At 42.2% G+C, this 26,448-nt stretch overlaps 1 protein-coding gene across 1 annotated transcript in view; it reads right to left on the reverse strand.

The window, feature by feature from the left end:
• Positions 1–23,533: 23,533 nt before the first annotated feature.
• OCA2 (OCA2 melanosomal transmembrane protein) overlaps positions 23,534–26,448 on the reverse strand; it is a 496,949-nt gene continuing 494,034 nt past the window's right edge. Inside the window, exon 24 of the mRNA XM_078447715.1 lies at positions 23,534–24,236. Within this exon, the coding sequence (XP_078303841.1) occupies positions 24,152–24,236 (85 nt within the window). The 3' untranslated portion in view covers positions 23,534–24,151. The remainder of the gene's footprint in view (positions 24,237–26,448) is intronic.

The raw sequence follows: 26,448 nt of genomic DNA on the forward strand, positions 1-26,448 counted from the left end.
CAGGTATTTTTGTGGAAATTAATGAGCAATGTATAAAATTTACATGAAAATGAAGAAGGAAAATAGCCAAGATAATCTTGAGAAAGGGACAAAGTTAGAATACTTATACTTTAGCGCAAGAATATTTTACTTTGACACATCAAAACTTGTTACAGAGAACATTAGTTCAAGGATAGCAAAATATATTGGGGTGCTTGGTTGGCTCAGTCGGTTGAACATCTGACTCTGAATTTCAGCTCAGGTCATGATCCCAGGGTCATGGGATCAGGCCGTGTGTTGCTCTCTGAGAGGAGCACAGACTGCTTGGGATTCTCTCTCTTTCTCTCTCTTTCCCTCCCTCTGGCCCTCTCCCCCAACTCACGGTCTTTCTTTCTCCTTCTAATAATTTTTTTTTTTGTTAAAGTGTAGCAAAATATATGAATGGTACAGAACAGTCCAGAAAAATGAAGACTTTTGCAATTAAGAGTGCTTTGTCAACTGAATACCCAGGCAGAAGTCCTATTCAGGCCGTAGATAAAAAATCATTCCTAGATGACTTGTAGAGCAAAACTGGAAAGGTAAAATAATAAAATTTCTAGCAGATACTATGAGAAAATATGATGGTTTGAAGGTTGGCAAAAATTACTTGTTTTGTAAAAGACAAAAGACACTGCTGACCATAAAGAAAATGAGTTGTCAAATGGACTACATAGAAACATGTGTTATGTTTCTATACCATTAAATATACCACTAAATATACCATTAATAAAAGTAATAAGGCAGTCACAGAGGGGACAAGATAGTTTCAATCCATATATCCAACACAGTACTGCAATCCAGAATATATAAGGAACTCCCATACAAAAAGACAGAAAGCAGGGGCACCTGGGGGGGTTGGCTAAGCATCTGACTCTTGGTTTCAGCTCAGATCATGATCTCATGGTTCATTAGATTGAGCCCCTCATTGGGCTCTGCACTGACAGCATGGAGCCTGCTCCGGATTCTGTCCCTCTCTCTCTGCCCCTACCCCATTCACACACATGCATGTGCGCTCTCTCTCTCTCTCTCAAAATAAATAAGCTCAAAAACTTAAAATATTAAAAAGAGACAGAAAGCATAAGAAAGGGGACAAAAGGAGAATGTGTTCAACATCATTACTCATCAGAAAAATGCAAATTACAACCACAGAAAAGTACCAATATACACCCATCAGAATGTCTAGTAACAAAACCCTAATAATATCACATACTGCTAAGGATAGGAGCAAGGGGAACTTGATCTTCCACTGATGGGAGTGTAAAGGAACATAATCACTTAGGAAAACTATCTAATAATGTTGATTATAGGCTCACCCCTAGGACTGAGAAATTTCATCACTAGGTATGTATCAGTTAAACATATGTGTATATGTACACCAAAATAAAAAAAATATGCAAAAATGTTCTAGCATAATTATTACTAACATCTAGAAATGGGAAACAGTCCAAATGCCCTTCCATCAACAATAGAATGTATATATAAACTGTGGTATGTTCACACAATGCAATACTCACAGGAACAAAATGAGCAAATTCTGCTACTTACAATACCATAGGTGGATCACACAAATGTAATGTTAAGTGAAATAAGATAGAAAGACTCACAAAAATTACACAATTTGCTTCCACTTAAGAAAAGTTTAAAAGCAGCAAAACTAATCTATGGTGTTGAAAGTCAGTGGCTTCCTGAGGGCATGGAGGGGACTGGGCTTCTGGGTATGAGATTTTTGTGAAAATTCTTTAAGCTGTGTATTATGATTTATGATATAAGTGCATTACATGTCCATACAAATGCTTATTTTAAAATACAAAGTAGCCAAGGTTACACATGTGATACTTAGGATCTGGAAGAAAAGTTAGGAAGCATCTTTTTCAGTAGCTCTGTTCTATGGGTCAAACACTGAGACACAGTGACTAAAGGGCATGTCTGTGGTTGAATCAGTGGAGGAAATGGAGTAGAATGGGATCCCTGGTGTTTTCCAGGAGCCCCTTCCAGCTTTCCCTGTCAACATAAACTACCAGTATTCTCTTCAGTTTTAGATGCCATGGCCATAAAAGATGAGACATAGGAAGTCCCAGAAATAGATGTAGGAAGGTAATTCCTTAAAGAAACGTGCCCACCTGCACTGCTACTTATGGGAAAGACTAAAATAGAACTCTCTCATTATCGATTCAGCTCTCAACACTCTGCAGTATTACCCTTTAATACAAATTCATCCTGCCTATATAGGAGATGGGTAGGGTGGACATACTATTTCCAGGTTCAATTTGTTCCTTGGAGAAGCAGTGATGGGATGACTGCATACTAATCATTATATTCAATAATAACATTAATGTTTTCTAAACACATACAGCTCACATCTCTCAATTGGAAACTTCCTCATGTGTATATCCCACACCTTTCCATCACTCTCTATGCAGTGAGGATGTTATTTTACTCAACTAAGGAAGGTGCCTCTCCCAGAGAGTTGGCAACTGCCCAGAAATCATTATCTGTGAAGGACATGATTCAGGAAAGCTAAATTACAGGGGGGATTTGCATTTCATGTAGTATTCCTTAGAATGCTAATTTTTAAGCTATATGCTTAATTGTATGCTCATTATTTTTGTGGCTGAGTAATAGCGAATTGGATACCATTTTCTACTTGCTTATCTCAAGAACTGTTCTGTTCATAGCATTTCTATTCAGACCTGCTTTTGTGAACATGATTCACACCACCCAGTTTGCTGTGCACACAACATTTTTTCAGCGTGTTATTTAGAGTAAAAAAACAGTAAGGGTGGAGTTTACTGAACTCTGTGCCCTGCCCTGTGTTTGAGTGTGATTCATGCCTATTTCCAGCAGGGTTAACTGGGAGTGTTTTGGAGGACAAGACAGGAAAGAATAAGGAGTTCCAGCTCCACCTCCCCACCAGATTCCAGTCCCCATGCCCACTCTTCCAGCCTACAAACAGCAGTCACCTTCCTCATCATTGCCACTAGCAGGAAGATAAAGAATATCCAAGTACCCCTGGACCCACTTCTCCACCTCTCCTCTCACATGACATTAGCCACACTGCCATCTTGCTACCTTCTCCACCAGGAGAGAGGAAGGAGAGGTGGAGGGTAATTTAATATAACTGAGTCAACAAAAACATATTTAACAACTATGGACTAGGTCTTTCACTGCGGGCAGGAGGTGCAAAATTGAGCCACACATGGTCCTTGTTTTCTAATCCCACAGCCTATGGAGAGAACAAACAGGGTAACAGGTACTTACCAAACATTTAATCAAGATGAGTGGAATCAACAGATTAATTCAGATCCTACCTGAAGAAACTCAAGCCTTCCTCCTGAGTATGGCCAAACTTGGCAGAGTAGATGTTGGTGCAAGACCTCAGTTATCTATCTTCCTTCCAGGCCAAGTGCACCTTTTTCTCTCTGACCTCAACATTGTGCTTTGACACCAGACTGAAGAAGCCTCTGCAGTCAGCACATCAGAAGCAAGCTCTTGCCTCCATTCCATGGGTCTCCAGCCTCCTGAAAATGGTTGTTTCTCTTCATTCTGTCCCACTAGGAATCTCAGGGCAGAGAACCTATGGGGATCTCCTGTAGTTCACAAAGTCACATGACTTCAGTAATGGAGGAAACAGGCCACTGAAGACCAAAGGGCATTCCCAGGACAGGCTGGGGTGGGAAGTGAAAGTTTCCAGCCCTGCATTATTTACAGCACAGACTTTATCCATACCTTATTTATTTCTAAGGCCTCTCACTCTCACCAAGACAAAAATTCTCCATTTTGGATTATAGGCAATATGATTACTCACCAGTTGTCCCTTTGAAATGGAGAATCTTACACACAACATATATGATTTCTATTGTCCCATAAAAAAGCAAACCCACAACTAGGTAAGAAGAGACTTTAAATGATTGTTGCAATCAGGGTGAAATGACCTTGCTATAGAAAGAAGAAGCTAGTGCAATAACAGGAACACTGTGACTGTCAGATCTGCAAGTCTCTCAAAGGTCAGGCAGAAAGAGACTTTCTGTTATAGAGACAGGTGAACAAGGCTACAAAAACAGAGAGGGCAGGGAGAGAGTGCATTATCCTACAGTTTAGCAGGAAATGTTCCCAAGCAAGTATTAAGGAGGGTTGTTCTATGTTGCAATCCTCATGGGAAGGCCCAATTTGAGGGGTCTGGGGAAAAGGGATTTTGTCCAGATTGGTGAGTGGGGACAACGAGTTCAGCTAAGCATTTATGAAGCAAGGAAGAATTTGGAGTATCTGGCTTTATTCTAGATAACCAAAGGAAAGCATCTGTGTTTTACCTAAGTCACAGGGAGCAGAGGTTTTGCTGTTGTTTTTATTTTGTTTTGTTTTTGCAGTAAGTCACTTCTGGTAACACAAAGGGAATGGGGTTTCTTAACTTGTGCTTCTAAGAGCACAGACTCAGGAGAAGTTTAACATCATCACTATGAATTATGACAAATTACTTTTACTCAAATGTCTTATATGAATTTTTCTGAATAGCATATTTTTCATTATTGTTACATGATAAACACTTATCATCATATGGAACAGCTCAGAGCCACAGCACCAGTTTCTAAACCAAACCGACTTTTCCAAGGGACAGAACATTTCAGCAATGATTTAAGCTTCCTCTTGATGATTTCTTTTGCCAAAAAAAATGATGCTTTCAATACAATTGAAGATTTATCTGGGCTGTTGAAGCTATGCCTTTGCTTGCAGGTGGGTGATGTTTCATTTGACCAGCACGTACCCTCACTAGATGAAAAGCACTGTGCTAGGTTTGGGAGAAGATGCACAAATAGAATCCATTTCCTGTCTTCTAGTATAGCTCAAGATAGTAGAGGACAGGTGTGAGCAGGGCTTAGCAAAAACAGATGAAAATGGAAGGTGCCCACATTTCTGGCTGCAGATTGCTACATAAATGGCATTTGTAACTGTTCTACAGCACAATGTTAAAAAATGTGCAAAGCAGCCAGGAAGATGTGAAGCAAAGAACATGCCTGGGGAATGGTCAGTTTCCAAAACTTTTGTCCCAAACTCAGACTAGACCAGCCCTGTGGTAGGTGGAGGGATGGGGGGTGGGATTAGGCGGTATGTGGGATGGAAACAAGAGCTGGTTCTCTCCCACTCCAAGAGTTCTGGACCCTGAGAGAAGGAAGGAAGTGCAGTTGAGATGGCTGAGACCAATAAGATTTACATGGGTGATGCAGAACTGGGCCACATTAGCTTTAAGGTTTCCTGCCTCTGCAAAAGAAAGCTGAGCAAAAATGGGGAGAGGACCGACTTCGGAATTCAGAGCAGAGATCACAGCTGGAAGCTGGTTTGTCACTGAAAGAATTCTTTCAGACATCTAAGACTCTCCTTCTACATATAATAGGCTTTATAGTGATGGATTAATAAATCCACATTTTTATTGAGGTCTGGCCACAAAGCCTTCTGAAGAGTCTGTTGAGATTATAGAGCCTGTGAGCACATGGTGGTGGCCTCAGGGAGAGGCTGAGTTGGGAAGATAACAATGAAATATGTAATGTTTCATGAGAGTTCCTGGAGGCAGGGACTGGTTGCCCCCTCTTTTGTATTAGATTAGACACTTAATTGAAAAGCTTGTTCACTCACAGTGTAACATGTCATCAAGGAAGACATTCTAAAAAAGTCATTTTACTCCCTCAGCTCAGTTTCTTTCTGCTGCATGCCTGTGAAGGGAGTGTCTTGGCACTACTCATGGCTAACAAGAGGCAATCGAAAGGACACAGGTGCCCAGTTTGGGAGGGCTTGAGACAAGGGAAGGAGCTGCTCCTTGCTGCAGAGACTAAGCAGAGGAACTGGCATTCTGTTGTGCTCCCAAGAAAAGGGAAGGGACAGGCTCTATTCCAGTTGATTTCATGCTGCCCTGAGGGACATCAGCTATACCCAAAGAAATAGCATGCTTATCAATTGTCCTTACTCCATGTTTCTGAGCCCCAGGGCAGAGAGACTCCTGACAACCCAGATAGGAGTTTCAGCATTTGCTCTCTTTTGTCTTTTCATGAAACTTATTCCAGAGCAGCAACAATGGGTCCAGACACCCCAGATACAAGTCTGAGCATGTCACAGATGTCTGCTTATGTCAGGTCTACAAGCACTATAGGGGTCCAGTGAGCTATGAGTTGGTAAGTTGAGCAACTAAAAGTTTGCTGTCTGCAGGGTGAAGGCCAGAAGTCCCATCACCATAAGCAAGTAGATTCCAATCAAAAAAACCCTTTGGGGCACCTGGGTGTTTCAGTTAGTTAAGCATCCAACTCAGTTTCAGCTTATGTCATAAACTCATGATTCCTGAGACTGGGCCCTATGAAGGGCTCTGTGCTGAAAATGCAGAGCCTGCTTGGGATTCTTTCTCTCCCTCTCTGCCCTCCCCTGCCTGCTCTCTCTCTCTCTCCCTCTCTCTCTCAAAAATAAACAAACAAACAAACAAACAAATAAAACATCAAAAACACTTGTTTTTCAGGCATGGATTATGTCCTGATGGCGCCTGGTAAATTAATCCACTGACCAAAGCAGGGAAAGGAGGCTGACTTCCCTTTGCTCTCAGGACTCAGTACCCACACCAGCAGCCCCTGCTCCACTTCTAGACCTTTCAGCTTTTTTCTTCATCTAGCCGTCTGAGTGTACTGTCTTACCACCTTCACACTAGTGGTGTCTCTGCTTTTGATCTTTTACCAGCTGCTTCCTTTTTCACAAATGCTTCCTCTAAAATCCATTTTGCCCATGAAAGTTTTCATTGATTTCCTACCACATTTCCATCCATTAAAGAGTGTGAGAAAGAGATTGAAGGTCAGTGAAAGGACAGTCTCCCCGAAGCTGGCCAAGCCTGTTCACCTAGCAACATCTCTGCCTTATTTTAGTCTCCCTTAGTGCTGGAAAAAGGCAGATGTAAGCAGTGAGATGCAAAAATTACTAAAGACAGTGATTAGATCTAGTCTTGTCTCCACCCACCCTGTTTGCATTGCTGAGAGAGGAACCACCAGGGAAGGAGAAAGTGGTCTTTTAACAAATTGATAAATCACATAAAATAAGGTGTGAAAAAGAACTGCAGAATTTAAAGGCAGCAAAGCAAGATTATGGGTATTTTACACCGAAAATGAAGACTGGCAGGGGGCAGAAGATGAATCCAGAAAGACTGAAAGTGAATGGGAAGGAATTTGGTAGGTGTAGAGGAAGACAGCCCAAGAGCCAGACCAGTGCCAGTGACAGAGAGAGGGACAGACAAAAAGGATTTACTTCTCATAAGTTCTGTGAGTTTGCACACTCTTTTTAGTCTTTTAAGATGCCTGTTGGGGAAGCAGTGTCCCTTCCCCTGGAGGAGAGACATTGCTTCCCTCTGTTTTTGGGGCCCAGAATATTTCCCTCCTATGGAGGCCAGGTGCCAAGTTGTTGCTAACCCCAGATTCTCTTTCCTTAATTAGGAAGAATCTTCCCTGTTCTAAAATGAATGCTGATCTTGCCAAGTCTGTTTTCCTTCTGTAAGACATTATTCCAACCAGCTCTGTGTGTGCTGAGTTCTCCTTAATGACTCCAGCCCTATAGCAGTATGGGTGAAGTTCTTAATGGACTTCCTTGTTTTGCTTAAGTGTATATATCATATGGCACCTGGTCAGCCCACTGGTATATCTACCCCCTTCAGGAAGGGAATGAGGTCTTTGCAGCAGGAGAGGGGAGCTTGCAACCCATCACTCTGCATCAGTTACCTGGAGAGACCCACTGGCATGGGAGACCAGCTCACACTGCAGACACTGATCTTGCCAAATCTATTCTCCCTCTGAGTGAGGCATCATTGGAATCAGCAGCACCTTGTGTGTTGAGATCTCCCTGGTGACTCCACCCCATAGATGATGCAGTGAGCTGAGGCTTGTGGTGGCCCCACCATTGCTAGTGGTGAGCAGTGTTATGCTCTTCACTGTCCTTCATGGAGTGGAGACCCTTACCGGGGCTTGTTATCTGGGGCTTCCTGTTACACAATGCAGGGAAAGATTTATATTTTGTATTCAGTTAGTCTCAGTTACTTGAATGTTGTTATACTGAAATATGATGAGGGGCCCAGCAGTTATGTAATTGCAGCTGCCAAGGCCAAACACTAATCCTCCAACTTCCTGTTCTTCATTTCATGATTGATTAGCAAAGACTTAAACTGTTTCTTGTGAATGATTGGCTGAGAACTGTTTGTTCTCTGAAAATAGTTAATGTTAAAAAACAAACATAAACCAGAGAAGACAAAATTCCTGAGAAGACAAAACCAATTCAATCATACAAATAAAGCTTAATTTAGCTTTTTTTTTTGTGTAAGACTAACTTGATCTGAGTTATTTCTTATGTGTGTCTCTGGAAATCATAAGCAAAACTTAAACAGCTTCCCAATATTGGTTTGAGTTAACCAGTAATCAAATCTCTATCATTTAACAAAACTTTAGTATAATAACCAAGCATTGTGAAGAATAGACGGTCACAGCCTGCTCACTATACAAGCAGTTCTCTAACAGTATATACCTCTGAGCCTCCGTTCATGTTTTAGTTTGTTTCATGTTTGAAAACTGTCTTTTTGATGTGTGCACAGTAACATTTTACTAATTACTACTTTTGACACTGACTACAAAGAAAAGCAACCCCAACTGCAAATCACCACATCTGCAGCTTATTGACTCTCCAGTAAAAACAGCAAACTATCCTTTTAAGACACTGATTTTTGGATTTGGGTCATTCTCTCCATTGCAATAATCTAAATAAAATCAATCTCTTTATTGTCCTGGCTCTTGTCTTTGGTGCACAAATGGAGACAGCAGCATGTTTCTAGGGCAGCTAAGATGTGACCCCCTCCTTAAAACATTCCCCATTTATCCATCTACCTTTTTTTTTATAATGAACAAATATCTAAAGTCTTCCCCTTGGCTCACTGTTCTGCAAGGACAGAGCCTTGGTTCCTCATCCCTTAGCTCCCTCTGCTGTTACAATAACACCCAGCATGTTCCTGCCTTGGGGGTCTCACATCCTGAGCACTTTACTGTGCTCCCTCTTTCCCAGACCCTTCTATAGCTGGTCTCACTTTATGCTCTGCTCAGATGCCCCATCCCCAACAGTCTATCAAAAATTGCTAGCTGCATTTTTCTTCCCAGAACTTGTCACTGCCTGACGCATTTATTTAATCTACTCCGTACACCAGCTCAACTAAGGCACAGTGGTGACAATGACATGTGACTCAGGACCCCTTCTGGGGAGTAATGATAGGAGAGAATTTGATTATATGAGGTTTCAGAAGAGCATCAAATCTATGTTTGTCTTACCTCTAGTGAAAGGGGAAAGAGAGTGTTATTGGGAGAGGGACAGAGAGCAGTCTTGGGTGATATCTGGTATTTTTTTTCAAGTCAGTTGGTTAGTGCATACACAGATGTTCATTATATTTTTTGTGTGCTTGAATTACTTTATAGTAAAAAGAGAGTAAACTGGAGAAAAGAAAGTATAAATGGTATGGTCAAAAATTGTTTCAAAAAGTTTTAGAAATGGGGTGGTAGTTGGAGGAAGATGATTTTTTTTTATTTTTAAATGTTTTACTTATTTTTGAGACAGAAAGAGACAGAGTATGAGCAGGGGAGGGGCACAGAGAGAGACACAGAATCTGAGGCAGGCATCAGGCTCTGAGCTGTCCATACAGAGCCTGACTCAGGGCTTGAATTCATGGAGTGTGAGATCATGACCCAAGCTGAAGTTGGACACTTAACCGAGATGCTCAGGGGCCCTAAGATGATTTTTAAAATGGGATTAGACACAAATTCCATGAGGTTGGTTATATTTATTTATTTATTTATTTGCTCTTTCATCTCTAGCATCTGGAGAAGTTGTCCAAAGCATAAAAAACATTAATACAAGTTTTGCTTACCATCCAAAAGCAGAATGTTCCTATGAAACCTTTCACAAGCCAAAATGTCATAAAGTGAGGAAGCAATTTACCTTTGCTTTATATGGAAAATGATTTTTTTAAGTTTATTTTACTTTTTGAGTGAAAGATACGGGGAGTCGGAGGGGCAGAGTGCAGAGCTTGACGTGGGAGTTAATCTCATGAACCAGTAGGATCATGACCTGAGCCGCAATCAAGATTCAGATGCTTAACCAACTGAGCCATTCAGATGTCCCAAAAATGTTTTGAGCAGACCCAAAAATAACCTCTCTCATGGTTTTCTGTACCTTAGGACACATCTTGCCAATGGTTGCACAAAATAAATTGAGATAAAGCATAGATGCTAACACTTCAAAGCTATGGTGGCTTGATTCTGAGTATAGTTCTTGGGGAAGGAGCTTGCCAGGGCCACCCTCGTTGCTCAGGCCTTGTGCTGCCTCTCTAATGCTCCCTGCAAAACCAACGCTGAATGTTATTCTTGCTTTTCACCTTTTTGTAAAAGCAAAAATCCTCTTCAGATTTCCTTTAAGTACTGAACACAGATGTTAATGTAGGTCTTTTGTAAACGTGAAGTGCCTAATGAGAACTTTCAAAAAGCAGGGTATTCCTGTACTTGAAATGAATGAATGAATGAGTAAATGAATGGGTGAGCAAATGAATAAAGTCCACAAAATCATGTGTTTTTTAAATTTATTTTGAGAGGAGACAGAGAGAGAGAGTGGGGGACGAGCAGAGAGAGGGGAAGAGAGAACTCCAAGCAGGCCTGGCACTGTCAGCACGGGGCCTGAAATAGGGCTCAAACACATGAACTGTGAGATCATGATCTGAGCTGAAATCAAGAATTGGATACTTGACCCTCTGAGCCACTGAGGCACCCCCACAAAATCATGTTTGTATCTGGGTGGGAATGATTTGGTAGATGATGCAGAGAAGAGTTTCTCATTGGAAAGAGTGAAGTTCCTGTGAACAATGAGGGCCACGAGATTCAGAGCAAACATGGAGGGAATGGCTTTTCACAAGGTCAGAGGCACTATTCTTATGTTATAAGACAATATTTGAGTCCAGATGCAGACAATTTTCTTCTCTGGGGGCTTCTATATTCTCAACGAAGTAAAATTGAGGATGGGGGTGTGAAGTGTGAGGGCTTAGATGAGAAGAAGCATGAGATCATCCCACAGCAGGTGAATGTCTTCCTGAGCTGCATCTCCACCCTCTTACCCATAGGTGTAGCCCTCCTTTTGCCACCCTGTCCCATCCTGGAGGTTGGCCCACATGGGGGTGAATGGTTTTCCACACCCTGCAATTCTCACTGGGTTCGGACAATGGGAATCACTGGCAGGATCTGGAAGATGGGGAGATTGAGATCACTATTTCTTTTCCTGACTCCCTCCTGCAGGCACTGGTGGGCAGGCTGCAGCTCTTGGCCAAAGGTCATAAGTCCTCTTGGAAAGTCATCTTCACATAGCTTTAGGGGTGATAATGCTGTGTCTTTGTCACCAACCCCAGGCACATCATTCACCTTTGTTGTTTCTTAATAATGCACCATACTTTGTAAATAGTCCCTTTATCAAATTATTCTCATATTTTGCTATTTAATTGTGCCCTCTGCTACCTAATTCATAATCTGAGTGGCCCCAGGAAATACCCTCCCAAAATAAGAATTGGAATTATTTTTCTCATATCTCTGAGGAAGGCAGGAATAACTCTTATTCCAGGGAAGAATTTAACCAAGGCTATTCATGGCTGCAACAGAATCACTATCACTGAAGTTTACAGGGAAGATAAGACATTGGACCCCCAAGTGGCTGTGGTGCTTAATCACCAAGGTGTGTGGGTCCTCTGGCTTTTTCTGACAGTCCTGGAGACCACAAACAGAAGATAGGGACAGGAATTGAAAGGTGTATTTATCCAGGTGAGAACATGAGTACATGATAAGAAAGCTGTGAAGGCAGCTGGAAGTAGTCCAGCAGATCTGGCTGAGGCCTTGGCCCTTGCCCTGATTATAAGGATTGTTAAGGAAAAAGAACAGGATCCTGAAAGCACAGGCTGTGGGCCTGTGATCAGACTAAGATGTGACTGAGAACTTTGAACCCCCAAGCCCCTCCTGAGCTCCCCCTCAGTAATAAACAGGGGAGCAGTCTTTCCTAACAACCATTTCACCTGGGTCAGTTGCCTCCCAAGCTGATGTGAATTTGTCTCAAGACGCATCCCCAATAGCCTCCATTTTGGAGAAGTAGAAAGTCCACTTCAACACAAACTATCTTGTCAATTGAAAATGTGAAATAGAACTCCACCACTCTGTTTAGGGAGCATGTAAGGGATATAAGTCTACTGATATCACACCAGGGAGGATAAAATATAAGGCTTGAACAGGCCAAATTCTTTAGTCAGTGCACTCACCTGAAATTTGAGATTTCTTTTTTTTTTTTCAATATATGAAGTTTATTGTCAAATTGGTTTCCACACAACACCCAGTGCTCATCCCAAAAGGTGCCCTCCTCAATACCCATCACCCACACTACCCTCCCTCCCACCCCCCATCAACCCTCAGTTTGTTCTCAGTTTTTAACAGTCTTTTATGCTTTGGCTCTCTCCCACTCTAACCTCCTTTTTTTTTTTTCCTTCCCCTCCCCCATGGGTTTCTGTTAAGTCTCTCAGGATCCACGTAACAGTGAAACCATATGGTATCTGTCTTTTTCTGTATGGCTTATTTCACTTAGCATCACACTCTCCAGTTCCATCCACGTTGCTACAAAAGGACATATTTCATTCTTTCCCATTGCCACATAGTATTCCATTGTGTATATAAACCACAATTTCTTTATCCATTCATCAGTTGATGGACATTTAGCCTCTTTCCATAATTTGGCTATTGTTGAGAGTGCTGCTATAAACATTGGGGTACAAGTGCCCCGAGGCATCAGTACTCCTGTATCCCTTGGGTAAATTCCTAGCAGTGCTATTGCTGGGTCATAGGGTAGGTCTATTTTTAATTTTCTGAGGAACCTCCACACTGCTTTCCAGAATGGCTGCACCAATTTGCATTCCCACCAACAGTGCAAGAGGGTTCCCGTTTCTCCACATCCTCTCCAGCATCTATAGTCTCCTGATTTGTTCATTTTGGCCACTCTGACTGGCGTGAGGTGATATGTGAGTGTGGTTTTGATTTGTATTTCCCTGATAAGGAGTGATGTTGAACATCTTTTCATGTGCCTGTTGGCCATCCGGATGTCTTCTTTAGAGTAGTGTTTATTCATGTTTTCTGCCCATTTCTTCACTGGGTTGTTTTTCGGGTGTGGAGTTTGGTGAGCTCTTTTTAAATTTTGGATACTAGCCCTTTGTCCGATATGTCATTTGCAAATATCTTTTCCCATTCCGTTGGTTGCCTTTTAGTTTTGTTGGTTGTTTCTTTGCTGTGCAGAAGCTTTTTATCTTCATAAGGTCCCAGTAATTCATTTTTGCTTTTAATTCCCTTGTCTTTGGGGATGTGTCGAGTAAGAGATTGCTATGGCTGAGGTCAGAAAGGCCTTTTCCTGCTTTCTCCTCTAGGGTTTTGATGGTTTCCTGTCTCACATTCAGGTCCTTTATCCATTTTGAGTTTATTTTTGTGAATGGTGTGAGAAAGTGGTCTAGTTTCAACCTTGTGCATGTTGCTGTCCAGTTCTCCCAGCACCATTTGTTAAAGAGACTGTCTTTTTTCCATTGGATGTTCTTTCCTGCTTTGTCAAAGATGAGTTGGCCATACGTTTGTGGGTCTATTTCTGGGGTTTCTATTCTATTCCATTGGTCTATGTGTCTGTTTTTGTGCCAACACCATGCTGTGTTGATGATTACTGCTTTGTATTAGAGGCAACAGTCTGGGATTGTGATGCCTCCTGCTTTGGTCTTCTTCTTCAAAATTACTTTGGCTATTCAGGGCCTTTTGTGGTTCCATATGAATTTTAGGATTTCTTGTTCTAGTTTCGAGAAGAATGCTGGTGCAATTTTGATTGGTATTGCATTGAATGTGTAGATAGCTTTGGGTAGTATTGACATTTTGACAATATTTATTCTTCCAATCCATGAGCAGGGAATGTCTTTCCATATCTTTATATCTTCTTCAATTACCTTCATAAGCTTTCTATAGTTTTCAGCATACAGATCTTTTACATCTTTGGTTAGATTTATTCCTAGGTATTTTATGCTTCTTGGTGCAATTGTGAATGGGATCAGTTTCTCTATTTGTCTTTCTGTTGCTTCATTGTGAGTGTATAACAATGCAACTGATTTCTGTACATTGATTTTGTATCCTGCAACTTTGCTGAATTCATGTATCAGTTCTAGCAGACTTTTGGTGGAGTCTATCGGATTTTCCATGTATAATATCATGTCATCTGCAAAAAGCGAAAGCTTGACTTCATCTTTGCCAATTTGGATGCCTTTGATTTCCTTTTGTCTGATTGCTGATGCTAGAACTTCCAACACTATGTTAAACAACAGAGGTGAGAGGGGGCATCCCTGTCGTGTTCCTGATCTCAGGGAAAAAGCTCTCAGTTTTTCCCCATTGAGGATGATGTTAGCTGTGGGCTTTTCATAAATGGCTTTTAGGATGTTGAAGTATGTTCCTTCTATCCTGACTTTCTCAAGGGTTTTTATTAAGAAAGGGTGCTGCATTTTGTCAAAGGCCTTTTCTGCGATTGACAAGATCATATGGTTTTTCTCTTTTTTTTTATTAATGTGATGTATCACGTTGATTGATTTGGGAATGTTGAACCAGCCTTGCATCCCAGGAATGATTCCCACTTGATCATGGTGAATAATTCTTTTTATATGCCGTTGAATTCGATTTGCTAGTATCTTATTGAGAATTTTTGCATCCATATTCATCAGGGATATTGGCCTGTAGTTCTCTTTTTTTACTGGGTCTTTGGTTTAGGAATCAAAGTAATACTGGCTTCATAGAATGAGTCTGGAAGTTTTCCTTCCCTTTTCATTTCTTGGAATAGCTTGAGAAGGATAGGTATTATCTCTGCTTTAAAGGTCTGGTAGAACTCCCCTGGGAAGCCATCTGGTCCTGGACTCTTATTTGTTGGGAGATTTTTGATAACCAATTCAATTTCTTCACTGGTTATGTGTATGTTCAAGCTTTCTATATCCTCCTGATTGAGTTTTGGAAGAGTGTGGGTGTTTAGGAATTTGTCCATTTCTTCCAGGTTGTCCAATTTGTTGGCATATAATATTTCATAGTATTCCCTGATAATTGCTTGTATCTCTGAGGGATTGGTTGTAATAATTCCATTTTCATTCATGATTTTATCTATTTGGGTCATCTCCCTTTTCTTTTTGAGAAGCCTGGCTAGAGGTTTGTCAATTGTGTTTATTTTTTCAAAAAACCAACTCTTGGTTTCGTTGATCTGCTCTACCGTTTTTTTAGATTCTATATTGTTTATTTCTGCTCTGATCTTTGGGTTTAGGCTGCCTTTGCTGTTCTGCTTCTATTTCCTTTAGGTGTGCTGTTCGATTTTGTATTTGGGATTTTTCTTGTTTCTTGAGATAGGCCTGGGTTGCGATGTATTTTCCTCTCAGGACTGCCTTCGCTGCGTCCCAAAGCGTCTGGATTGTTGTATCTTCATTTTCGTTTGTTTCCATATATATTTTTAATTTCTTCTCTAATTGCCTGGTTGACCCACTCATTCGTTAGTAGGGTGTTCTTTAACCTCCATGCTTTTGGAGGTTTTCCAGACTTTTTCCTGTGGTTGATTTCAAGCTTCATAGCATTGTGGTCTGAAAGTACGCATGGTATGATCTCAATTCTTGTAAACTTATGAAGGGCTGTTTTGTGACCCAGTATATGATCTATCTTGGAGAATGTTCCATGTGCACTCGAGAAGAAAGTATATTCTGTTGCTTTGGGATGCAGAGTTCTAAATATATCTGTCAAGTCCATCTGATCCAATGTAGCATTCAGGGCCCTTGTTTCTTTATTGACCGTGTGTCTAGATGATCTATCCATTTCTGTAAGTGGAGTGTTAAAGTCCCCTGCAATGACCACATTCTTATCAATAAGGTTGCTTATGTTTATGAGTAGTTGTTTTATCTATTTGGGGGCTCCGGTATTTGGCGCATAGACATTCATAATTGTTAGCTCTTCCTGATGGATAGACCCTGTAATTATTATATAATGCCCTTCTTCATCTCTTGTTACAGCCTTTAATTTAAAGTCCAGTTTGTCTGATATAAATATGGCTACTCCAGCTTTCTTTTGGCTTCCAGTAGCATGATAAATAGTTCTCCATCCCCTCACTCTCAATCTAAAGGTGTCCTCAGATCTAAAATGAGTCTCTTGTAGACAGCAAATAGATGGGTCTTGTTTTTTTATCCATTCTGATACCCTATGTCTTTTGGTTGGCGCATTTAATCCATTTACATTCAGTGTTATTATAGAAAGGTACGGGTTTAGAGTCATTGTGATGTCTGTATGTTTTATGCTTGTAGCGATGTCTCTGGTACTTTGTCTCACAGGATCCCCCTTAGGATCTCTTGTAGGACTCGTTTAGTGGTGACAAATTCCTTCAGTTTTTGTTTGTTTGGGAAGACCTTTATCTCTCCTTCTATTCTAAATGACAGACTTGCTGGATAAAGGATTCTCGGCTGCATATTTTTTCTGTTTAGCACACTGAAGATTTCATGCCAATCCTTTCTGGCCTGCCAAGTTTGAAAAGAGAGATCAGTCACGAGTCTTATAGGTCTCCCTTTATATGTTAGGGCATGGTTATCCCTTGCTGCTTTCAGGATTTTCTCTTTATCCTTGTATTTTGCCCGTTTCACTATGATATGTCGTGCAGAAGATCGATTCAAGTTACGTCTGAAGGGAGTTCTCTGTGCCTCTTGGATTTCAATGCCTTTTTCCTTCCCCAGTTCAGGGAAGTTCTCAGCTATTATTTCTTCAAGTACCCCTTCAGCACCTTTCCCTCTCTCTTCCTCCTCTGGGATACCAATTATGCATAGATTATTTCTTTTTAGTGTATCACTTAGTTCTCTAATTTTCCCCTCATACTCCTGGATTTTTTATCTCTCTTTTTCTCAGCTTCCTCGTTTTCCATAACTGTATCTTCTAGTTCACCTATTCTCTCCTCTGCCTCTTCAATCCGAGCCGTCGTTTCCATTTTGTTTTGCACTTCGTTTAAAGCGTTTTTCAGCTCTCGTCACTGTTCCTTATTCCCTTGATCTCTGTAGCAAGAGATTCTCTGCTGTCCTATATACTGTTTTCAAGCCCAGCAATTAATTTTATGACTATTATTGTAAATTCACTTTCTGTTATATTATTTAAATCCTTTTTGATCAGTTCATTCGTTGTTATTTCCTGGAGATTCTTCTGAGGGGAATTCTTCCGATTGGTCATTTTGGATAGTCCCTGGAGTGGTGCAGACCTGCAGGGCACTTCCCCTGTGCTGTGGTGTACAACTGGAGTTGTTGGGTGGGGCCGCAGTCAGACCTGATGTCTGCCCCCAGCCCACCGCTGGGGCCATAGACTGGTGTGTGCCTTCTCTTCCCCTCTCCTAGGGGCGGGATTCACTGTGGGGTGTCGTGGTCCGTGTGGGCTACTTGCACACTGCCAGGCTTGTGGTGCTGGGGATCTGGCGTAGTAGCTGGGGTGGGTAGGCAAGGTGCACAGGGGCAGGAGGGGCAGGCTTAGCTTGCTTCTCCTTAGGTGATCAGCTTCAGGAGGGGCCCTGTGGCAGCTGGAGGGAGTCAGATCCGCTGCTGGAGGTTTGGCTCCGCAGAAGCACAGAGTTGGGTGTTTGGGCGGAGGAGTGAGCAAGTTCCCTGGCAGGAACTGGTTCCCTTTGGGATTTTGGCTGGGGGATGGGCGAGGGAGATGGCGCTGTCGAGCGCCTTTGTTCCCCACCAAACTGAACTCTGTCATCCGGGGGCTCAGCAGCTCTCCCTCCCTTTGTCCTCCAGCCTTCCCGCTTCCCGAGCAGAGCCTTTAACTTATGACCTCCCAGATGCTAAGTCGCGCCTGCTGTTGGAACACACTCCGTCCGGCCCCTCCGCTTTTGCCAGCCAGACTCGGGGGCTCTGCTATGCCAGCAGGCTGCCCCTCCACCCCGGCTCCCTCCCGCCATTCCGTGGAGCACGCACCGCCTCGCCGCCCTTCCTACCCTCTTCTGTGTGGCAGTGGGGCGAGGCCTGGACCCAGACAACAGTTGCTGCCTGCTCCTGGGCTGAGGGCTGAGGGCTGAGGGTAGTGGGGCAATGCCCACGCTGGCTCCTGTGACGCAGTTCGTCCTGGGCACCTTCTGTGGTTTCTGTTGAGGTGCCGGTTGCCGTGATGACCGAGGCTAAACTCCTCTCTCCGCCTGGTTGTTCAGACGCCCGATCCTCCCGTGTTCTTGGTAGGTGGACTGACCCGCATCCTCCCATCCCACCAGACCCCTTGTGCCAATATTTCCTGTTTCAGGGTTCTTTCGCCTTGTCCAGAAAGTAAACAAACCACACTCACAGATATCCACCCCTCGAAAGAATAGAGAGACATCCAGCCAGCCACGAGCGAGGGGTTCGCCCTGTGCCTCAGTGTACTTTAGAGACTCGGTCTCTTAGAGACACCTGAAGCTCAACGATGAGCTGCAGTGTCCCTCCCTCTCTCTGGCCCAGTTCCACCCCAGGACGAGTCCCACAGTCTCTTTGCGCGACGACACCACCGCTCGCTCACGTGAGCCAGAGGCAACGTGCTAATGGGACCAGAAGGTGGCACTGTAGATTCAAAGTGACCTATGCACCAAAGCGTCTGTCAACGTGGTGTCCGGAAACCTTGGACGTTGCCGTGCCCTGGATGAAATCGTCGCTCTGGAGACTCGGGCACGTGTCGCCCGTCTTCTCTACGTTCTTCATATCTTTAGTCTCCCTGTGTGTGTTTGCCCGACATCTTGCCTGATGGTTCACGGAGGAATGAGACACCCATCTGGCAAGAGCTGATGCTCCACTCACCACGGCACATGACTGACGGAAAAGAATACGCACGGGCCCGCACTCATCTTACCCTTCGTTCTCCACCATGTCAGAAAAACATGTGGCCTGCCTTCCTCCTGTCCAAAGCCAAACTGGAAAGGAAGACTTAGATGTAAAGGAAACATTAGAGAAGCTTTCAAAAAGTAGCAGCAAACAAGCAAGCAAACCACCCACCCCTACCCTCCTGCCCAGCAGGTGCAAGAAGCATGCACGGAGCACTCTCCTCCTTTTCTCCCTGGAAGCGCCCCCCACCATGTCTTTCCTATGCCACCAGGGGAGTGACATTCTTATCCTCAAGGACAGGAGGAGAAGTGGAGAGAATTCTAGAGGAGAACAGATCTTGGTTGGTTGGTTTCGTTGGTTTTAAAATCCTCATCATCCTTTAGCTTCCTCACGCAGTTCAGTTAGCCGTCCACTGTCGCTTCTCCTTGTTCAACCCAATATACAAGCGTTTAGGTTTGGCCACTTCTCAGGGTCTTGGTTTCCTCAGGAGGGGCTCTACCAAAAAAAAAAAAAAATCGCCTCGCCCTACTACCTCTCATCTGCGCTTGGCTCTGGAGGTTCTGTTCTGCTAATCCTCTGGTGGTTTTCTGGGTTATTTAGGCAGGTGTAGGTGGGATCTAAGTGATCAGCAGGACGTGCGGTGAGCCCAGCGTCCTCCTATGCCGCCATCTTCAAAATTTGAGATTTCATGTGTTGGCTTGAGCACTTGGAAGAGGTAATTCTATGCACAACTGGTTAATCCTTGGCATATAGAAAAATGAGTCCTAAGGCTCAGAGTGTTCGTGCATGACCTACCATGCCTACTGAAGCATAACAACAGCAGGTTGTGGAGGAGGGCATCAGTGTCCTTCAAAACCCCTGGGATAGCTGTCCTCTGAAAACTGTTGATGATAGTAGGGGGTCACAATAATAGAATTTAGTCTTCTTTTCCCAGGGAGAATAATGGGATCCCAAGACAGGAGAAACCAGGGTAGTGCTTCATTGTTACAAAGGTAGGCACAGTTTACGGTAAGCTTCAGAGACCTATACTAAAAAGCAAATTGATCGTACATCAAATTACATGGTAATGAATTATATGAGCAGCTTCCCACATAAAAGTGGAAAAAATCCCTAACTCAAGGATCATTAAGAAGAATTAACCTCAACCACTTCCCAGGCCTGAGCGTGTTCCTTGAAGGGAGACTACGTCTCTTTAAGAAAGAACATTGCAATACAGGCAAGAATGTGTTTAGGGTCTCCCCTCACACTTACCTCAGAGGAATGCAGGGAAACAGCACAAACCATTTGTTGCCATTTATCAGGGGATTTGTGCATTGGTGAAAAGAAATAACTTATATCTCCATCTTTAGGTGTTAATTTTCTGCAATTGGCAGTCAAAATGCCATCTGATTCACCAAAGTAGAGGCCTATGGAAGTCCAGTGGTGGATGCATTCTTGAGCTAAGTCCATACAGTAGTTGAACCTGTGGTATAGTGGCTATTTTCCCAGCTCTAAAATGAGTCCTGCGATGGATGTGTCAAATAACTATCAGAATCTCCAAGTTTGTTCCTTATTATGTTTTAAAGTTTCCCCATTCCACACCAAGATAGCAAAATGAAAGAAACACAATATCCTGATAGAATTGGCAGAGATTAGCACCAACTTATCATTTAAAATTACCTTGCAAAGTGAGAGACAAATTGTTACATTAATCACATTCATACAGATTACAAAACACAATTCTTGGCCTTCTTTTGATGTTATAGGCAACATATAATAGACTGGAGGAGCTGCTCCAACCTTCATGAGGCTGCATGGTTTGAGGAGGACAAAATAAAGCAAAAGCCCCTCCATAAGGCCATGTTGTGCAAGTTTCCCTGCAACATGGGCCTTCAGCAATGCCACAGCACATGGAGGGGAGGTATTGGCAAACCTCAATGGGAGAATCACAGTGTAGACGCTAAGGATTTGGATAAAGTCCATGCCTTGCTTTTCTGACTACTCATCTACACCAAAGGCAACTTCTGGCTGCCACTGGGCCCTAGTAAAGATTGAGGACCTGATGGTGGGAAGCAGTGTGACCAGGCACGTTGAGCTGTGCATCATAAAGTGTCATCTGACCAACTGATCCACAAAGTTGGTCTTCCGTTATGTGGCAGTTAGGAAACTGGGCCCAAGCATGTCTGGAAGGCACACATAAACTGAAGAAAGTTGCTCAGATTCCTATGGTAGCTATGTCTGCTGCTTTGACACCACTTCCTCCACTCATGCTTGAATGTGGCCTTGGGAATATATCTGGGGTGAGGTATCTATCAAAGGTAATACACAGCTATTAATGCAAGTTCAGAATCCTCATATGTGACAGGAAGCAAAGAGATTTTCATCTTGATTTTCATGGTGAATTCAGACTCTAAAAGCATTTATTTCCTCATGGTCCTGGTGACACTGAAGGGTTCATGCATGAGGTATCAGAACAACTTCTACAAGGATAACATCTGTGTGGTTCAACATTTATAGTGAAGATACAGTTTGTCTCTTCAATGTTGTCTTTTCCTATCATGGTGAAACAGAGTTTAATAAGCTTTGGATTATCCACCTATTAATTCTGGAGACAGCATCAGGACAGAGTATGGACAAACTTGCATTGTCTCCTGATGACAGGAGAGCTGATAGAACTTTCAATGTCTCCTTCATTGCAGATGTGAACTTCTCATCTGCTAAAGAGCAAAAATGGTGAATGGAGTAGTGTACCTTCCATCTGCTCCCCCAAACATACTTTCCATGCTACCTGTCCTACTCTGTCCACAGGAGCTGACCTATGTAAACAACAACAGTTCCTCTCCTCCTCTGGCTTTTGCTGGCTTTACCCAATGGGAAGGACATTGGAAATTACAGAGAAGAATGGGAGTGAAATCAAGGTAATTCCCACAGCCTGCAAGTGACTCTTGTTGGCTGTAACCATCTACAGAAGATCACAGCTTCTGTTAGGGATCCCTTGCCATCCAGCTCCCTGCATTTCTGGGTTCTGCTATTTCCTTCCCTCACCTTCCCACTAGTCTGAAGGAACATATCATACTGGTTAAATTCCCTCTGAGTTACCCAATTTGAGCACCCAAGTGTTTCCAGCCAGGACTCTGCTGTACTAGGAAAATACAAGAAATGAACCAGGAGCATTGAGTGCCCATTTGATGCTTGTGATCTCTATTTTAGGTAAAACCTGTCATCTTAACTGATTAATTACCTCAGCACTATTAGACACAGGGCCAGAAAAGGCAGAGGAGTGGCAGTTTATTTAAGAGCAGTTTTTAATTTAAGAGCAGAAGTAGAAAACTGAGCTAGGAGGGAACTGATGTGGGAAGTTAGAAAGGGGGAGAGGCTGATGCACTGGAAGCATCAATGGGGGGATATGTTTGGGTGGTGATCTGCAGCAGGTGACAAGAAGTGTCAGGGAGAGATATGTGAGATAAATATTTCAAGAGGCAGTTACCAGGGACCAACTTCAGATGTAATGAAGCTTGAATGCCAAATAAGGAATTCTGAGAAGGTGAGGGAGTAAGGTGAAGAGGAATAAATGAGTCAGGAGACAAAGGTATTTAAGAATGAGAAGGAGTGACTGAGGACTGAGGGTGGCATCAATGAGGAGAGGTGGGAGGTGAAGAGATGGATGCTGTGGCATCATGGGGGAGTAGATGCTGAAGGAGCAGAGAAGAGCCAGGAGTTAGAAGCAGCAGCTGGGCACAAGGAAGTCACCACCACCACCACCAGGCATGGAAATATGCAGGAGAAGAGAAGACAGTGACTTTTGGTGAAAGAATTTGGGGACATCTAGGTGTCAGTAAGGCAATGTGGAAAGGGACCAAGAGCTAGTAGAGCTGTCAGGTCTCTTTCCCTGGAAAGTCAGGAGTGGAAGCTCCTCTGGAGCACTTAGGCAGGTGCCACACAGCATTTTATGTGACAAAGACCAGATTTTAAAACAAACTGGGGCTTCATGTCACCTTTGCTGTCAAAGAATTCAAAGATGGCTTATGAATCCAAAGGGCATATTCTGAGAAACTCTCTCATGGAGGACACAGGTTGCCATTTAAAAATTGTAGATTCCAAACTGTAGAAAGGGTACATTCATCCTGAGGATGCCAGGGACAGAAATGCAACTATAAAGGTCTCCTACTTTCCAGTACTTAGTGCCCTGGGGATCTTAAGACTTTTTAAATCAGACACTTCATACAACTACCACTTCTGAGAAGAATCCCCAGTAAACATATTCATCTCAAGCAATCAGATGCAGTAGACAAAAACTGAAGGAGAGATCAGTTGTCTGGGGTTTAGCCATGGTATTGCCTAAGCAGAGCATATGAGACCTCAGCTGAAGCATGCTGCCCTATCTTGCTCTTTGTTCTCACTAGCCTTGTCTCACATGTAACACTCCACACACACACACACACACACACACACACACACACACACAAAAAAGCATTCCAGCATTTAATAAACATTGACTGAACCACTGGAGTCCTGTGGAGTGTGCACAGCTGGGTGTATTAACCACACTTTTGTGATAATCAATGGAAATAGCTTGAACCACCTTCAAAACTCAAGTTTATTATTCTAGGCTGTTAAATTGTAAAATATTATTTTAAAAGCACTTATGACCATCTTACAAGTCAAATTTCTACACTTGTAATTGATGACTTAAAAACTCCAGAGAAAAACATAAATGGATAAAATATAATTTTATATTATGTAAACTACTAAAAAGCTAGGAGACTAATTAATTCTAAACCTTTTGTCAAGTTACAGTTTATTTTTTCAATACATAAAATGTTTCCTTACAAACTGTTTTCCTTTTCCCAGAAAGAGTACAGAGATGCAGACTATTTTAACATGGAAAATGATTACATAAAAAAACTCTTGATGACCTCAGGAAACTGAAAGTTAAACAGTACAAGCCACTTGGAGTCGAATATTGCATTTGTGTCTTTTCTTACAGAGCATAGCAAGACTTGTTTTGAAATATACATATTTTCTTGTAGTGGAATCTTTAGTAAGTTATCTTGTATTTCCCATGATTTTCTAGCATTCACCTGAATAAGTGTGGATGCCAAAGGTTTCCACTCCAGAGCACCCCCATGATGAGCACCTTTTCTTCTCCCAAGAGTGGTCTTGGGGCAGTTTTCTACTGATGTTGGTGATGGATAAAGTTTCCCTTAGTCTTCAAACGATGTATATCTGTTAATTCCATCCCATCACGACATGAGCAACAAGGAGGTAACACATCCCAACTGTGCAGGAGACAACCATCATTGGGAAGCCCAACCTGAAACATGAAGAGAAGTGGATTGTGGTGTCTGGTGTCTGGCAAGTAATGTGAGTTCTAAATTAATTATTACATATGTCATTACATCATTATATTTGCCATGACTTAGGAGGTTTGTGTATCCACAAAGTCAATTACTTCTTATTTCTAGAAATTGAAAAGTTGGTTTTAACCTAGATTATATGGATGCATGCCTACATTAGATATCTCCCAATGCATGACATTTTATTGAGAAATGCTTACAATTTTTATAAATTTTAATTGACATTTTATAGCCTCAACTTAATCATCTACATTAGAGTGTTGGTCTTGATAATGACATTTAACAACTGTCAGTGTCATATAACTGGACCATTTTTTAAGTCTCTGCATCATCTTCCAATTGTCCTTCTGAGAAAACTGATTTCTTAGAAAGGTCATATTCCTACAGACCCCTGAAGTTCCTAACACTTAATAGTGAAGAGAGCTTTAGAGGTAGGATTGGGAAATAATCTCTTGTCTCTAGGAAGGTAAGAGGAAAGAATGGAATTTCTTCTGTATTCAGTGAAGTGCAGGAAGTATAGGTATGCACAAATACAAAAGAAGTCATGAGAAGATGAAAGTTTCCCTCATTATATGCTTCCCACGATGTACTTGTGTTCCCACAAATTCCTATCCCAGCTAACAAATCACAATTGATTCCCATTTCACATTTGGAATTCATGCTTTGAAGCCATTACTTCATGCTGCATTGCCATTGAGGGAAGTTACTGCAAAGACTAAAATTTTTGTCCCAAAAGGCTTAAAAATTCACTGGGAAGAGCCTAGTGTGTTATAATGATAATGATTATAACATTCTTCCTTACCCCGGCCGTGGGCATGGGGAGTGCCTACTCAGAAAGAGTCACAGTAAGGCTCTCTCTATGAAGCTGTAATTAAAACAGAAACTACAACCACAAGTGAAATAGCTCCTTAAATTCTAGACCAGAATTAGACATTTCAGTAAGGTGGTAGCTTCTATTCTAGGCACATTTCTTTTACAAAATGGAAAACTGAAACAACAGATTTCAGTAAAATAATCTAAATTTGAGATTAGTAAACTTTGTTGTTTTTTTTTTTTAATAGCTGAATATGTTAGCAATATGTCAGTCCTAATAATTGAATTCTGGAAAAATGCACCCCAGGAACAGTGTCTGTTCGACTCCAGGTGTCACAGACATCATCACAAGCGTTCACACAAATGTAAAACCTTTCCTTACACTGTGACAGATTGTATAGAATTGAGTCAGTGTCAAGTAAGATGCTGAATACTTCAACCTGGGTGATAGGACACCTGACTGTGTTTCAGAAGCAAGTATGCTTCGCCAAAGGATGGAGTCCACAAAAAGAAGACCTTACTCTTGGGGAGTCCAAGCCCAAAGGAATTTCCTTGTAGATGGTTCTGCTGTGCTCCCAACATCGTAGATGGTTACTGGTGTCTCAGAGATGGCAACAATCCTGAGGAGTATCATCTATGGACTGATGCAAGCATTCAGACTCCATCAAAAAAAAAATTGTTCATGTAGTGTCTAGACACTGTGGAAATCCTCATAAAGTTGACCTCATCAACTGCTCATATCACCTTTTGAGATTGATATCATCACATCCACTGTGCAGATGGGATTCGGAAAAGGAAGCAGACTTATCCAGGTTACTTGGCTAATCTCCTTTGGTGTGGACAGACATTCAAACCCCCTCAGTCTAACTCTAGAGTGCATGCTTTTAATCACTATACATTCTGCTTCCCTGTTGGTACAGGTAAACCATACAATGACAACATACAACTCAGAAATAAGTGACTTATTCACATCTACTATATGCTAAGGGCCTGATGTTGAGAATGCAGATGTTGAAATTTCCCAAACACAATAAGGCAGGTCATACATATTATCCCTATTTTATAGAAGAAACTGAAGCTTAAATATATTAAGGAATTTGAAAAAATATGCCACCACTAAGATGCAGATGATGTTTTGGCATATTTTTCTGGCTTCAAAATCCACATGCATTCCCACCACAACACATTAGTTAAGGGTACTGTTCTTGTCCAGCTGCATGATCCTGGGAAAGTATTAAACATCTCCATGACTGAATTTCTTCATCTTTAAAATGGAATAATAATACCTACTTACTAAGGTTGTTATGAGGATTATGCGTTCACCCCTATAAATCTCTTAGACAAGCATCTGGTCAC

This window comes from Panthera onca, chromosome B3 (genome assembly GCF_046562875.1).
Source record: "Panthera onca isolate mPanOnc1 chromosome B3, mPanOnc1 haplotype 2, whole genome shotgun sequence".
NCBI classification, from domain to species: Eukaryota; Metazoa; Chordata; class Mammalia; order Carnivora; family Felidae; genus Panthera; species Panthera onca.